The sequence below is a fragment of the Stylophora pistillata genome, chromosome 6 (genome assembly GCF_964205215.1).
Source record: "Stylophora pistillata chromosome 6, jaStyPist1.2, whole genome shotgun sequence".
NCBI classification, from domain to species: Eukaryota; Metazoa; Cnidaria; class Anthozoa; order Scleractinia; family Pocilloporidae; genus Stylophora; species Stylophora pistillata.
The window spans coordinates 13,212,296-13,228,170 of NC_142524.1; the positions used below are offsets into that span (position 1 = coordinate 13,212,296).

Below are 15,875 nucleotides of genomic sequence, written 5' to 3' on the forward strand. Positions count from 1 at the left end.
ATCGAAAATATTATGACTTTGTTGTTTTTGCCATTGATTCTGATGGGAATTCAAACATTTTATGTGATAGAATCAACCCTGACCCTGGGTACTCTAGCAGTGTTGTGGAAAAGCTAGAAACATATTGGAGAATTGGCTTTCTTCCAGAAATGTTTGGAAGCTGGTACACCAGACAGTGTGATTTAACTGAGGGCAAACTCAATGATAATGTGATATGTTTTTGTAGGGGACAGCCCAATGATGACATTGTATCCTGTACCAATGCTGACTGTCCATGTGGGCACTTCCATACTAAACGCCTCTCCTTAGATAATGTGATAATGCCAAAGCAATGGTACTGCCCTCACTGCTGTGAACTACCAAAATTAAAAACAAAAAGGCAAAGGGCAAAGTTGTACCACCTCAAGCTGCTAAGTTAAAGACTAAAATTTTTATCTGTAATGAAAAAGTAGCCATTACAGACAGACTCATTGAGTGCCACAATGTACACTGTAGCACTGGAAATTTTTTCCCATGTTAAAACACTGTCAATCAATGGGTTATGTAGATGATACTAAGCTGCTTCTTGCCCTTACACCAAACCAAATTACTGATGCAGATTCTATGATAAAGGACGACCTCAGGGAAATTACCAAATGGTGCTGCAGAAACTCATTATTACTCGACCCGGACAAGACTAAACTTATGGTGATTGGAGTACCTCAACTCACAGACTCTACCGACCCTATCCATTAGTCTTATGGGTAAGAACATTGAACCTGTCACCACGGAAAAACACCTCGGAATCTGCATCAACTATAGCTTGAATTATAATAACCATATCAAGAAGATTTCTTCAAGCTGTACTTATAAGGTAATTATGATCAATCGCATAAAATACCTGCGTGATAAGAAAACTATCCTACTGCTAATTCACTCTTTTGTTTTTAATAAGCTATTTTACTGGTCTCCAGTATGGAGTAATACCTCAAAGAAAAACATTAAAAAGTTGTAACTTCTTCAAAACTTTGCAGCTAGAATTGTCCTTGGCTTGAAGAAATATGATCATCTCTCTGAGGGTTTAAAATCATTAGGATGGCTAGACATTAACCATAAACTCAACTTTAATGACTGTGTTATGATGTAGAAATGCCTCAACAAAGGTGCTTCTAGGTATCTATAGCAGAGGTTCAAGAAGCGTTCACAGATCCAAAACCGAACCATAAGGAGCCGTAATGACTTGGACTTGATGAAATGTCACCTTCCACAGGGCAACGATCTTTCAGTTTTCAAGGAGCCAAGGCGTGGAACGAGCTTCCAATATCCATTACAAATGCTACATCATTGTGTGCTTTTAAAAAGAATTTAATAAAATAATTTAATGAAACTATTTAAGGAAATTTAAGACATATATATCCCTTAAAAAAACAAACCTATTTTATTTCTATTTAATGTCTATTTTAATGCTATCACCTCTATTTTTATACAATTTTTTTTTCTCAGACTTGTGTTTTATTCCTATTTTACCTGAAAGGGAAAATAGAGCCACTATAGAGTAGCAAAGCCATGACATCACGTTTCCATGACAGGATTTTTCTCAGTTCTAAACAAACGCTGAGGTCTCGTTGTGTATGGCGCCATATTAATCATGACCTTATTTTTAATCTCTTCTTTGCTATCTTACTTCGAAGATGAAAAGAAATCTATCACAAAAGGGGAGAACCACGTCAAATCTGATCATATAGAATGTTTAATGTATAATCAAGGCATTCTTAGAGGCAAAGTTCATGCTAGTATGAGATCAAAAGTCTACGAGGTTACGGTACATAAGCTCTCTTGTATGTTTATGTTTATATTTTGTGAATCGGTTGGGAATCATTAGATCAATTATAAAAGCTACTCAATAGCTTTAATATCTAAATTATAGGCTCCGATGTATATGATATTGACTTCATAAAGTATAGCTCTTAGCGCCTCTAAAATAGGATCCGTTCGATGGCTGTTCGATTGGAGCGCTGAGAACGCCTGAGAGCTATTTACAACCAATAAAATCACTAAAAGAATAAAAATTTTTCTTCTTCTACTTTAGATATACGTAGATAGTAACTTGAATATCAAGTCGACAGAGTGTGAATGTCCTAAGGGCGCTTTCAAGTGCAGTCATGCCGCAGCTGTGTTCATTTACGCCATACATCATGTTAGTCATACGGACATCAAATGTCGATGGAACAAGCCAAAAAAGCCAACTTGCCCTGCAGTTCGGGACGTCACTGAGATGTTTCCTCCTCCGAAACAGTACTGTGCTCTATCGAGAGAACCTACGCAAGCAGATCGTTCATCCATTTACCAATCGTTATGTGAATATGGAAAGTTCACAGGACTATGGTGGATTCTGAGCCCTGAACCTGAACCGGTGACGTTACCAATGCTTACAATGGAAGAAATAATTTATTCTGATGGCTTCCTTCAAGCCCATGGAAAGGAAGATCAGCTCTCTTTTTTTAAGGAAAAATGCAAAATTCAAAGTAGTACTATACAAGAAATAGCAAAACTCACAGTGGGTCAAAGAGAGAATCCAGCATGGTCAACGCTTAGAAAGGGAAGACTCACAGCTAGTAATTTTGGTCCTGTCTTAGCAGCCAAGAGAGTTTCACAATCACTCTTGAAAAGACTCATGGGCGAGTATGATTTATCTGGAGTCAAAGCCATCACATGGGGAGTCAACAATGAAAAAGAAGCTGTGAATGCATTTGAGATGTCAAATTGTTTAAAAGTTGAACCAACAGGAATTTGGTTTGAAGAGTCAGGTATTCTTGGTGCCACACCTGATGGTCTAGTTGATCAAAAAGGTATTTTGGAAGTAAAATGCCCATATACCTTTAGGAATTCACCCATAGAGGAAGTTATAGAATCAGAATCATTCTACTTGGAGAAGCGAAAGGACAAAATTGAGCTTAAGAGGGATCACAAGTCTGGGTATTGGCATCAAATTCAAGGACAGCTCCATCTCACAAACAGAATGTATTGTTATTTTGTTGTGTGGACTGTCAAGGGCCACATAACTTTGGTCATTCATAGAGACGAGGAATGGAAACCTAATCTTGATATTCTAAGAAACTTTTATTTCCATCATTACTACCCTAAAATGATTGAGGGGGAATTATTATAAGTGTGAATACATAAGAGGAGACATATACACTTGTACTCTTTATATTTATTCTACCTTATGTGGAAATGAGAAATTAAAAAATATTGTTACTGTTCAACTCTGTAGAACAATTGAAAAGATTGAAAATTATTAACTGTTAATGATTCTCTTCTTTCCTTGTACAGTTAGGATTATATGAACTAAGAAAATAATCATAGAATATCATAGTTGTTAAAGTTATGAGGAATAACCTATATCTATCCATCTATCTCAATTGTTGGTAGACTACTTTTCCAAAATAGAGACAGAAACTAGAGTGATGCTTTCATGCCTATTAAAGTAAGAATCACACCCTAAGTAAAGAGCAAAAAGTAGAAAAAAAAAAGAATTGAAGAAATTGCCATAACTTATTGACTTTTTATTACTGTAACTATTGAATCTTTGTAGTCATCGAAAACATGACTTGAGCCTCTCTTGAGAATTTTCTACTCAAAAAATACATTTGTACAACCTTCCTTGATTAACGGAAACTGCAAATTAACAAGAGCAGCACAAAGCTGAAAAATTTTCTCAGAATAGCATCTTAGGTAAGAGGGAATAAAACTTAAAATCTTAAAATCCTTTAACCTGGCGTTAGCCCTCTCTACATGGATTCTGCATTTGGCAATCGACTTAGTTACTTCTATTTCATTTTCAGTAAATTTACCATTGTTTAAGAATGGGGGAATATTTACAGACACACCCCTCGGAACTATATCTTGGATTAGAAAGCCCTTGTCAGCAAGAACAAGATCTCCTGGATAAAGGTGTTTCAAAAAACCAGACATTTCCACTATAGCCTTATCTGAAGTTGATCCAGGGTAAAGGTTAGAAACATATGTTATGACCCCATTAGGTGCCACACCAACGAGTACTTTAAATGAATTCATACCTCTGTATGAAGAATAAGTTGCACTTTGATGACTCATTAGGCCAGGGGTTGCAACTTCAATGTCTGTGCAATCTATTATGATCTTACAAGAACTGAACTGTGTAAATGATGACGGCAAACAAGTCTTATTTTTCTCCCTAGAAGGTACTGTTGACATCAAAAAAGTGAACAAAATCTCGTGCAAGAGATGAATAAATGTAACGACAATATTAGATATAGTAGTTTCACTGCATGAAAATAACTGAGCTATATGAAGGTTCGTGTAATTCGGTCTAATCTTTATTAAAGTTATGAATATCTGGCCCCGGTTGTTCAAAGCATGGATAACTTCTTATCCGCCGGATAAATCGCTATCCAGCGGATAAATTTTATCCATGGCGTCATATCGGTTGTTGAAAGCATGGATAGCGCTATCCACTCGCTATCCAGGGGATAAATTTATCCATGGTTAGGTAGGTAGTATAAGTTTTATCCACCGGATAAACACAAATAAAATGGCTGCTCGACAGTTATATCTTCTTCGCTGTAACCTTCCCGACAATCAACATCGAAGAAAAAGGAGAATTTATCGCTGCCAACTCGATCCGTTTGAAACATATACAGACGCTGAATTGAGATCCAGGTATCGTTTTGGACGAGAGGCGATACAGTACATCGTTGGCCTTGTTGCAGACGATATCGCTCCCCAAACAAATCGCAACCGTGCTGTTCCTGCTATAATGCAAGTCCTTATCACCCTCAGATTCTTAGCTTCGGGTTCGTTTCTTCAAGTAATTGGTGACACTTTTCAGGGATTTGACAAGTCGACTGTCAGCCGGATAGTTCGCCGGGTGACAAAAGCCTTGACTGCAAAGTTAGGCGACTTCATAAAATTTCCGTGCACTCGTGCAGAACGAGACGAAATAAAGCAAGGTTTGTTCAGAGTAGGTGGTTTTCCCTGTGCTATCGGGTGCATCGACAGTACTCATGTCAGAATAAAGGCCCCTCATGAAAACGAGCCGGACTTCGTGAACCGGAAAGGATTTCATTCAATCAATGTCCAGGCAATCTGCGACCATCGAGGTAAGCAAGTTTGTGTTGCTCTCATTATTTGTATAGCAAAGGGTAACATTCCGTTTAACCCAAGCTTTACTATGCTTACTATCTCATGTGTATTTCAGGTATTATTTTGTCCCAAATATGAGCATGAAAGCCAAAGAATTTCGCTTTAAAATTGTAATGCTTTTCTGTCACGTAAGGAGGAATGTGCGAGTGATTGGCTTGAGTAACGCATGTGATCAATCATGTGATCCCAAGATTCACGCATGTACACAATTTACGACGAAACGAACTGAATGAATTGATTGAAGTAATTGAGTTTTCGAACCGTGAGATCTCCCTTTCCATTCTGGAACTCTCAACTGTAATCGATCTTGTTTGCTAACAAGTGTTGAGCCTTCGAATGGTGACACGACCGCAAGGAAAATATTCATCGGTGATCACTTGATGTGTTTTCCAACATGGACATTTTTCAGTGGACTGTGTTGGATTGAGTGCTGAAACATAACATAATTTTACAGAGCATTCTCTCGCTAAGTAGCATTGTTTAATAACATGTAGTTTGCTGTTACTCAAAGATACATGTCAAGAAATCTCTTGGAATCTACCATTTCTAGAAAAGGGATAGGTTGTAGTTAATTGATGTTGGTTATAAACTGTGGTTTAAATGCAAGCGGCAATCCAGTTTCGAACACTTCGTTTTGACAAAATTGATTTACAAAAACCTTACGGTTACAGCTCCAAATTTAGGGTCTGTGTGTATGCTCACATTACGAAACTTTTAAGGGAATAAAATTTAAGACTAGGCAAACGTACACTTGCACTATAAATTGCTAATTTTTTTTTTTTTCACTGGGAATGTTGTGTTGGATGTAAAAACCATTTGTGTTGGATTGAATGTAATTGAATTTTGTAGAAATGTTTACAAATGTTGTGGCTAGATGGCCTGGCTCTACACATGATAGCCACATTTTTCGAACATCAGCCATAGGGCGTGACCTGGAAGGAACTGGTCTGGCAGATGGTGTACTACTTGGAGATAGTGGATATGCATGTTCCCCATTCCTCATGACTCCCTATCTCAACCCCAAAACACCACAGGAAGAACGTTTCAACAGAGCTCACAAAATAACGCTGGGGTTGGTAATTTGAACTAGAATTGTTAAGTTCATTCAGTGAAATACAAGTGTTATATCTTTAACTAAAGCGGAGTTTATGGCAAAAAAAAAATTCACTTCTGTAACTGAAAATGGCTCAAGAAGAAAAAGTATCGAAGGTCTAAATTTAAAAAACTTGGTCGAGGTGCACAAAGTCATGTTGGCTGACTTTGGCTTTTACAAACGGTTGGGGAATTTGAACAAATTTTTTTGCCCAAGGAGGGGGAGGGAGGAGGGGCAGGGGCAGAATTTGAACAAATCAATCTCAAATTTTTAAAGGGAGGGATGTTGAACCTTTCAACAGATTGATGCATTAGTACTAAAAGGAAACCAAATTAAAACCAATGTGATTAAAGCCTGTGTACATTTCTGGGGAAACGGTTTATCAGTGGATTGGGAGCTGACCGCAACGATCCATAAATAACCAGTTACATGAGTCACAATCAAAGCCATTTCAGTTTGATTGTATAAAGATTGATTCATAAATTATTTTCGGCCCTACTTCTAGCCTCAAGCTCTAGAATCCTTAACATTATTTCTTTCTTCTTTAGTATTAGATTTTCAATTTCTAGGTCAAGTTTTACATTTTCCTTTTTAAGGACTTCAAGGTGCATTTCATTGATGTCATCAATGGTGACCTTTTTTCGTGAGTGTGGCTTGGCAAGTATTGCTGGCTCCTCCAATGGTAATGATGGAACTGTTTTAGAACAGATACTGGGGCAATCTAGCTGTGACAGTTCACTGGGGTCTGTGGATTCACAGGTGTCTGGAAGTACGCAGTGTGAAGCAACAGGGTGAAGTTCACTTTCTATTGCAAGAACCCCTGTATCCACTGTTGATAAGTCTGAAACTTGTGCTGCGTAGAATTTGTACAAAATGTATTAAACCTTTGATTCCTATATGGTGTAAGTTCTGACCATAAATTGGTACGCATTCCTTGAAAATTACTCTAGAAAATTTGAGTTAACACTCCTATTAAATTAAGCAATATATTTATTATAATAAAAGGAATTTATTTCAATGACAACAATTATCAGCTCTCAAGAACCTTTAAAAAGGAGAATTTCATACAAGGAGGTCATCTCTAAATACATTGCGGACTGCCAAGGAAACCGTTCTGAAAAAAAAAAAAACGCTCTGTAATATCCATGATTAAGGTAGCGTTTGTTCACTTCACAATCAAAATGGAAAAAAATTACGAAAAATGAGTCCGAATGTGTGAAACGTTTAAAGTGTAAGTCTAGAAGTACTTTCCGGCCATGATACGAGAGCAGCTTAGCTTTTCTCGATCGATTCAATTCAACAAGGGTCCGCTGAATTTTAGAAACGTAGACGAATTACAGGGATTGTAAACTTTCCAAAAGAAGAAAAATCACCTGCTACCCAGCGTCATGTTTAAACAAAGAACTGCAGAAACAATCAGCACATTGTGGATTACACCTACGGTAAGTATCATCGTAAGTCAACCAACCTGTAAACATTAGTGGCTTACCTGAATCGATACCGCCCAAAATGCCGCTGAAAGACGGATCCGTTTCGAAGAGCTCGATAATTTTAGCTGTGGTAGCCTTTGGAGAAGCCGGTTTCTTTCCATCCCCGGTCTTCTTTACTGCCGTGGTACATTTGTTGTGCTCTCTTTTTGCTCCACTCACCATTCCTCTCCACTTTTCTTTTACCTCCATAACAGTTCTTTTGGAAACTCCGAGGGCATTAACTTTCTCGGTTATTTCCTCCCATATTCGCGTTTTGTTTTTATTACAAAGTGTGGAGGAAAATTTACTTTTGATAATGTTTATATTTTCTTCCGCCTCTTCCAAAATAACTGCGCATTCGGCGGGTGTAAAATTGGGTTTTCTAGCGCGCTTTGCCGGGGAAGGAGCAACATTTTCTGCCATGTTGTCTCGCCACCAGCACGCGCGAGCGAACAGATCACGCAACGCCTGAGCTGTAACCATGGCAATTGCCTGGATAGCGAGTTATGCGTCGGATAGTTATACGTCTTGCTATCCGTGCTTTCTGCAACAACTTTTTATCCGCTGGATAACTATCCAGTGGATTGCCTTTTTATCCACCGGATAAGCTTATCCGGTGGATAAATTTATCCATCCTTTGAACAATCGGGGCCTGGTCTTCAAAACTTATTGATTCCACCTTCCAGCCATGAAAATATATTATTGAGTCTTTGAATCTTAAAGTATAAAGTACAACTACATCAAATACTTGCGTAGTTGGAAGACCGGTTTCCATGCGTATTACATCGTCACTTAACGTAGACACTGAGTATTTTTCTCTAAAATATTTTGACTTCTTTTCATGTTGTTGAAGGTCATTTCTCAGCTGCTTTACTTCTGCTTCAAGGATTATCTCCGAAGCAGTTAAATCGTTGAGTACGTCCCGTTCTTGATCTTCACTTTCGTTGCTCTGCAAGGCTTCTCTCGTTTTTTCGATGTCGACTAATTCCTTGCCATCTGTACTTTTTTCCAATTTCTTCTTCTTCTTTGGTGGCGGTTTACTGCTAGAAGGGAAAAGTTTTCCTTCGTTGTGCTTAAAAATCTCTGGCCCAAATACCTTCTCGCCATTTCTGAAATGGCAGCTGCAAACACGGCTGTGTTTGCTTGGTTCTCGATCTTCTCTCTTGTTGAAACATATAGAGATGTGGAATGTATTTAGATCAGAGTTGGATTTTGTTAGAAGTAAATCGAAACAAGCGTCAATCCAACAAGTACCATGTTTATTAGTCCGAAAGCCACAATACTTTAGTTTAGCTGCGATATTCTGGTTTTACAGTATATATGTAAGTTAAAATACAAACCTAATAATCTTCTCCATTGATCATACTCAGATTTTTTCTTTTCTTTGCTCGGGAATGCAAAGAAGCAACAGCAATGACTCTCAGACTGGTGATTACATTCGGGTGCGAAACACTGGACCATTTCGCCTAATTCTCCAATATTTTAGATTCTGCAAGATATTATGGCCTTATCCTTCTACTTCCAGCATAACTTGAATGTACCACGAGCGTCAAACAAGGAGTTCAAAGTCTGCAAAACGGAGCTTCACATGACGCTTGCGTCCGCCATATTGGATAGAACAGTTTGTTTAGAACTGAAAAAAATGCGGTCATGACAACGTGACGTCATACTTTGCCACTCTATTTTAACCATATTTTAAGGCAAGGTTGAACAAGGTGGTGTATTTCATTTCCATTTTCTTAAAATGAACTGAAAAATAACCAGCTAAACAGGCTATTTTAATATTTTATTTTCTATATCAGTAAAATAGTGATCAAATACTCTGTTTTATTTCTGTTTTCTGCTGATAGGACATGCTAAAGCCATTTCCTTTGAAAAATATGAAAAAAATAGGCTATCACAACCCTATTTTATTAAAGAAAATGTTGAATAATTTCAAAATAGATATAAAATAGACTGTTTTATTTCTATTTTTTGAGGTGGATTCTAATCCATTGCAAAATAGGTATTAAATAGTCTATTTTAATTCTATTTTCTTTAAAGTATCCCAGACCCACAATATTTTAAACAGCAATTAGGTGTGAAGTGTAATAACCTGTCCTACTTTATACCTATTTTATTTATGAATTCAAGCTTGACTAACATACAGTACTCTAAAGTCAGTTTCTGTGTTGACAAGATAAAGATGAGTTCAAATTTGAAAAGATTGGGTGGAAGTTTTCAAGTTTCGCGGTCATAAAAATCTCTACACAGATTCTTTAAAACTGAAACCACTAAATTAAAATGTGTTCTGAAGGCTTAAGAGGTCCATCCAAGGGTCGCATTTGTCGCCCTGCTCATGATCATAATCTTTGTATTGACTGAAATAGTCTTACTGTAATCCTTTTTTGAAAGGAACAGCAGTCTGGCTTAACAAACTGAGTGATGGTTGACCGGTTTCTATATGTGTGAAGTTGTTCGGTTGCGAAGCGTCATATTATTAGTAAGCTATTGACTCCGTGCCGAGGTCGTCCGAGGGCAAAGCAGTGGACATCGGAAAGTTCTGGGGCTAATGCTGCAATGTTGTTCGAGGTATCTTTAGTCCCGGTTAAGAAAGATACTGGTTGTAAGGTCCACGAAAGTTTCTTCTTCTCTAGCTTTTTTGGCGAAGAACGATCCTCATTCTTATCCGCCATTTTTTTTTGTCACGCTCCGCTGACATCTAGTACGGTTGGCATATATACGGGATCTTGTGATTTTCCTTATTTGGTGACATACGGGACACAGAATTTAGTTTTGGCGGGCGAAACGAACCTTGTCTCTCGATTGGAGAAGCGTGGTGTTCTGTTGGTATTTTGCCTTTTCTATTTAGATCTTGCCTCTCTTAGACACAATGAGCAACACAAAGAACAACGATAGAAGGCAAACAACACTATCATTCAAGTATGGTGAAAGAGGTAATTGAAATTGTTTTTTGTATATACAAAGTTCCAAGTTTATTTCAAATGCAAAGGTACTTTTGATTCGTGGTCAGAATAAGCCCCAAAGTTTGTTGCATTTCAATGGCTGTAAATATCAGCTTATAGAGTGATATGTTTCCGTAAACTATGTAAACGTTCACTTAAATTGAGTTTGCAGACTCGCTTGTGCTAATGCTAACGCCTAATTTAAGATGGAAAATTATTTGCAAATTCTATTTTTGGAATGAAATTCCTTTCTTTTATTCAAACCATGGGGTGCCAAAGAGAACAACTGAGCACTCCAATAAGCCTCTTTTGTGATTAACAGCCTATCGATCTCTGCAGAGCCACTAGGGGCCTGTACCTGATCAATGCATTGGAACGAAAAATCCTCCAGGGTGTGTGGGTTTTGTTTTCTTAAAATTTCTTATATTTTTTACGTCAGAAGTTGTCCTTCCTCGCAGTTTTTTAAACTTTCTATGTTCGTGTTAGCTGTGAGGTTTGGACTGCAAATCTTTATTGATCCTCCTGGCGCGGTGCACCTTTGTTGGCCTGAGAGTTTCATTAATGACTTACATATATATATATAGGAAATATATTGTAGTACATGAGGACGGACAACTTCGAGCTAAGAAAAACATATACTCAAATAAAAAGTCTAAGAAAGTTTAATAAAAAATGTTTCGGTCCAAGACCTTCATCAGTTGTAATACAATGACTTAAAAATTCCTTAAATAGATTTATATAGGGCGTGATGACACATATAAACATACACAGTAATTACTACGCGAAAAATTATCACAATAAAAAGAAATGGAAAAATTGTCGAATCCACTGAAAATGTTAAGCAACCAGCGTTGACTTGAAAGGTGAGAATTGTCCTAAAATTCCCAATCAACGCTGAGACTGGGACCTTTGATGCCTGCCCAATTTGAAAAAACTTATAGTTTAAAATTAAAGGAACTCTTTTTTCAAATTGGGCGGGCATCAAAGGTCCCAGTCTCAGCGTTGATTGGGAATTTTAGTACATTTTTTGCCTGTCAAGTCAACGCTAGTTCCTCAACATTTTCAGTGGATTCGACAATTTTTCCATTTCTTTTTATTGTGATAATTTTTCGCATAGTAATTACTGTGTTTGTATATATGTGTCATCACGCCCTATATAAATCTATTTAAGGAATTTTTAAGTCATTGTATTACAACTGATGAAGGTCTCAGACCGAAACGTTTTTTATTAAACTTTCTTAGACTTTTTATTTGAGTATGTCTTTCTTAGCTCAAAGTTGTCCGTCCTCGTGTACTACAATATTTTTCCTACTATTTATCGAGGTTTGGACTGTGAATCCCTTTGGATCCTTCTGGCACTCTACACTGGGGTTGCCATGCACTTAGCCTTTGGGCGAAGCTCATTACCTTTAGTTGTGATTTGAGCACTCTCGCATGGCAACATGCCTGCACTTGGTCCCACAAGTGTAGCGCCTAGGTAATGGTTTATTCCAGAGCTTGGCCCAGTGTCTGCACTGCACTGACGAGACCCACATAGGTCGAAACAGTGTGCACCCTGTCTGCAGTTATATGTATATGTATATATATTTAGTATAATTTAAGAGCTGAACAAAGAGTTTCCAGCAATCTGATTGGTCGAGCAGTTCCTTATATGACACTATATAAACCGCTCCACGCGGTTTATATAAAATGTTAAAATAAAATGTTAATAAATGTTACTAAAATGTTATGATTTTAGAAATTTCTCTGTTGTTCAGCTCTGAAATTATACTAAAACAATTATTCGCCTCAGGTTCGGTGAATGTTGTTGAATTATTCAACAATATTCACCTCGCCTTCGGCAAATAATTGTTAAATATATATATATAGATAGATATTTTCTTCCCAATTGTATGTAAATTTTTAGATTAGCTGCTTATTTTATTCTAGTTTTATGCTCATGTCGAGTTTACTATTATTGTAAGTAATTTATTTAACATTAGAGACCTTACGATTGAGGGTTTTCCCTTAAACCACAAACATCTGCCAGCAGTTTCCAGTTCGGAGTTTGCTGTATGTGGAATAGTTACTCTTAAGGGACCGGTCATTATTTATCACCTGGGGGGGGGGTCGGAGTATTTTTGTTGTCACATCGAAGCATTTACCTGATCCCCCCGTAGAGTATCTGGTTTTTTAGAGATCCCCCCTTATCGGTAGTGGAAAGTTTCATGATCCCCCCCCCTTTTCTCCCAGCCACCGCCAAATAACTTTTTGAATATGCAAGTGATATTTTAATAGTGGTACTTACGTCTCATGGACCTTGAACCACAACGGTAAATATTTGCTCGTCAGATACGAACTGAGTTGTCGAGGAAGTGCCAATCTCAGGCTGTTCATCCAAATCCACGAAAACATAGTCATCGTCGCTCTCTGCCTCTCCACTTTCGGATTCTTCATCCTCGAATTCCACGTCATCTTCATCACTCGACAGTTCTTCTGTTATCACAGTCTCTTTATTCTGTCGGTAATAGTGACATCGAATGGCCTTCACTTTGTCAAGTTTCCGACCCACAGTCGTCAAACCATGCTTGTTGAGATACAGGTCTAGTTCTCTTACCCGCAACTTTTGAACTTTGCCACCCTCGATGAGGTTATCCCATTGAAAGTCCTTGTACGTTCGTTCGGCCTCTTGCCTTCTTCGCTCCTGAGCTGCTCTTGTTCTGATGTCCTTTCGGATCTCAATATCCTTCAAATGATTAACATATGCAATGACGTGCTTCTCTTCCACATTATATTTTGAGCAGAAGCTCTTCATGGTATCCTGATCGTTTCTGATACTGTCAGAATGTTCCTCGTACAGATCTTTAATAAAAGCCCTTTCCGATAAAGAAAACAACTTGCTTAGAAACGAGAATTGGGGAGTGTGCCAAAACATCACGAAGTTCATGTCAGGCGTGGATGGATGTAAGGGCAGTGGTGATGTCGCGAAGTGTGAGTCCTCCTTGACCACTGTCAATGAGGCCTTCAATTCAGCATCCGATTTGCTCTCATTTATGAACAACAGACGCAAGAACCTTTATACAGAAGAGCGTACCTTAAGGTCGTTTGCAAGTGATGAGCTCAAATATTTCCAGGAAGCTCAAGAGCGAGTGAAGGCCATACACCAAGAGCTGCAGAAAGCCTCCAATGCGCTCACGACCACCCTCATGAGCTTGAAGAGAAAGTTCCCATCTCCCATGGGGAACAACGGCCAATCCCGAAGAAAAAAAGAAAACAAGAGAAAAGTGAAAAAAATCAAGGAGAAAAGGTTGCATCAGCGAGCAGCACTTCTCCTAGAAAAACTTACCTCAAAAGAGGTAGCTAAAGAGGTTTTCGATTCACTCGAAAAGAATACTTACAAATGTGTCTCAAGTATTAATGCAGGATTCACTGCGAGATTTGTCAAGCGTCTCCACCTGGATCCTCTGCTATGGCTTTTGGAAAGAGGCGTGTTTGAAACAGAGCTGGCACGCAATTTGAAAGTGGTAGTGGCCAGAATGAACGAAGAGAATAGCAGTAATGGTGCTGAAAAAGGGTCAAGTTCGGGCGAGGATTCAGATGAATCTGACGAGGAGACTGTGCAAGAGCCAGTGGAGAGGGCTGCCGAAGATTCTGACACGGAAGCGGAACAAGATACAGCCTCACCAAAATAAACACTTTTTTAGTTGTTTTTTTCATTCGGCCGCGTATTAAAATAATGAAAGTTTATGATTTTAGATTACGATTCTCTATAAAACAAACTGAAACGTTATGAAACAATTTTGAGCAATTGTAAGTATTCCATTCTCAAAATCTTGATTACCTTTCTAATTTAGATCGTGCCTGAATAAAAACGTGTATGTTAGACTACGATAGTGATTCTTTTTTACAAAATGGAGGGTCTGTAAAAGGGTTTGGGTTTTGTGTCTGGGCTAGAATAGAGTTTATATAATACAAAATACAACTGAACGTGGTCTTGAATATATGGTTGGGGGAGTCCCAGCGGCAAATCCTACCAAAGTATTTACAAATGCAATCACCCGGGGTCCTGGCGCGACCTAAAATTCCTTTTTTTTTGGTCTGATCCCCCCCATTATGCTTGTCAATTACGGCTAATCCCCCCTAAAGGTCTTCAAAAAACCATGTGATCCCCCCCTAAATACTCCGACCCCCCCCAGGCGATAAATAATGACCGGTCCCTAAGATTGAGGTTTTCTCTTTATTTGTGCATCATGGGATACTCTCGGGAAAACAAGATGGCGGCTGCAAAAAGGTAAGTATTGAGGTAGCTGTTGTTGCTTCAGATCGTCTTCAACCGGCACAATCACAAGGAACTCTTTTTGCTTATGCCAGGTAAAATTCAAGAGATATTTTGAACATCATGCTTTTGGATGATCAGGATGATAGTGATAGTAGCAGCACCCACAGGCCGCCCAAGCTCTCTTTGAGAACCACACAAGGACCACAATTTGCATATTTGTAAGGATTTGTATGGGATTTTCTACAAGATATCCACAGAGATAGTTAAAAGTGAAAATATTAAATAAAAATGGCTTACCTTGTTCCATACGTGTGTTGTTTGCTCCTGGTGTCATTATTGTACAGATTTCACTTGATTTAAGCGGTTTTTTTTAATCCTGGTTTTCTACCGCATAAAGAGAAGACTACCCATTGTGAATATCAAATGTATTGTTAGGTTTCATAAATAGGATATTCCTCATCTGTTTGGTGCTTTGGATATACCCCAGTTTTACACCACTCCCCAAGGTTCTATGTATTCAGGCATGGAGGCTCTAATGATCATACTTCGCAGGCTCAGTTATCCAAATCGATGGTGCGATCTTGTACCCATCATGGGCAGATCTGAACCAGAGCTGAACATGGTGTTTAACATGGTAATAAAAATTAGTCAAGTCAAGTATATAAAGCCTAGGCCTTCTAACTGCCAATTACCATGGATTCTGGCCATTGCCATTAAACATTGCCCTTCTGGGACAATCAAGCTTTCTTTGTTCTTGTTAAGCCTTAAAAGATCTGACCTTAGCTGATAGTCTTTAAGCAGAGTGCATAGACTAAGCCAGATGATCCACTTGACCACACAGTTTGTAATTGTCAGTCACTTACCTATGTGGTTGAAAATGCCCTCTGGGAGGGAAGGGTAAGGCTAATGAATCTGCCAAAATTCGCTGAAACAGGCAACGATCAATA

At 38.3% G+C, this 15,875-nt stretch overlaps 4 protein-coding genes across 4 annotated transcripts; 1 reads left to right on the forward strand and 3 right to left on the reverse strand.

Moving 5' to 3' along the window:
- Positions 1-1,300: 1,300 nt before the first annotated feature.
- Positions 1,301-4,360, forward strand: LOC148728348 (uncharacterized). The gene is made up of 2 exons (XM_088724670.1): positions 1,301-1,801; positions 2,069-4,360. The coding sequence occupies exons 1-2, from the start codon at positions 1,628-1,630 to the stop codon at positions 3,146-3,148; spliced, it is 1,254 nt and encodes a 417-aa protein (XP_088580796.1). The 5' UTR covers positions 1,301-1,627; the 3' UTR covers positions 3,149-4,360.
- On the reverse strand, positions 3,079-9,034 carry LOC148728349 (uncharacterized; the record flags this gene model as incomplete). The annotated part of the gene is made up of 2 exons (XM_088724672.1): positions 3,079-4,356; positions 8,378-9,034. Coding segments are annotated over 2 exons (1,401 nt in total), but the record flags the coding sequence as incomplete, so codon positions are not given.
- On the reverse strand, positions 6,245-8,199 carry LOC148728350 (nuclear apoptosis-inducing factor 1-like). The gene is made up of 2 exons (XM_088724671.1): positions 7,746-8,199; positions 6,245-7,109 (listed from the first exon to the last, which is right to left on the reverse strand). The coding sequence occupies exons 1-2, from the start codon at positions 8,146-8,148 to the stop codon at positions 6,733-6,735; spliced, it is 780 nt and encodes a 259-aa protein (XP_088580797.1). The 5' UTR covers positions 8,149-8,199; the 3' UTR covers positions 6,245-6,732.
- A 3,898-nt stretch (positions 9,035-12,932) lies between the features above and the next one.
- Positions 12,933-13,879, reverse strand: LOC148728351 (uncharacterized). Its single transcript, XM_088725833.1, has 2 exons — positions 13,744-13,879; positions 12,933-13,525 (listed from the first exon to the last, which is right to left on the reverse strand). Exon 2 carries the CDS (start codon positions 13,462-13,464, stop codon positions 12,961-12,963), a length of 504 nt encoding a protein of 167 aa, XP_088581959.1. The 5' UTR covers positions 13,465-13,525; positions 13,744-13,879; the 3' UTR covers positions 12,933-12,960.
- Between the last annotated feature and the right edge of the window lie 1,996 nt (positions 13,880-15,875).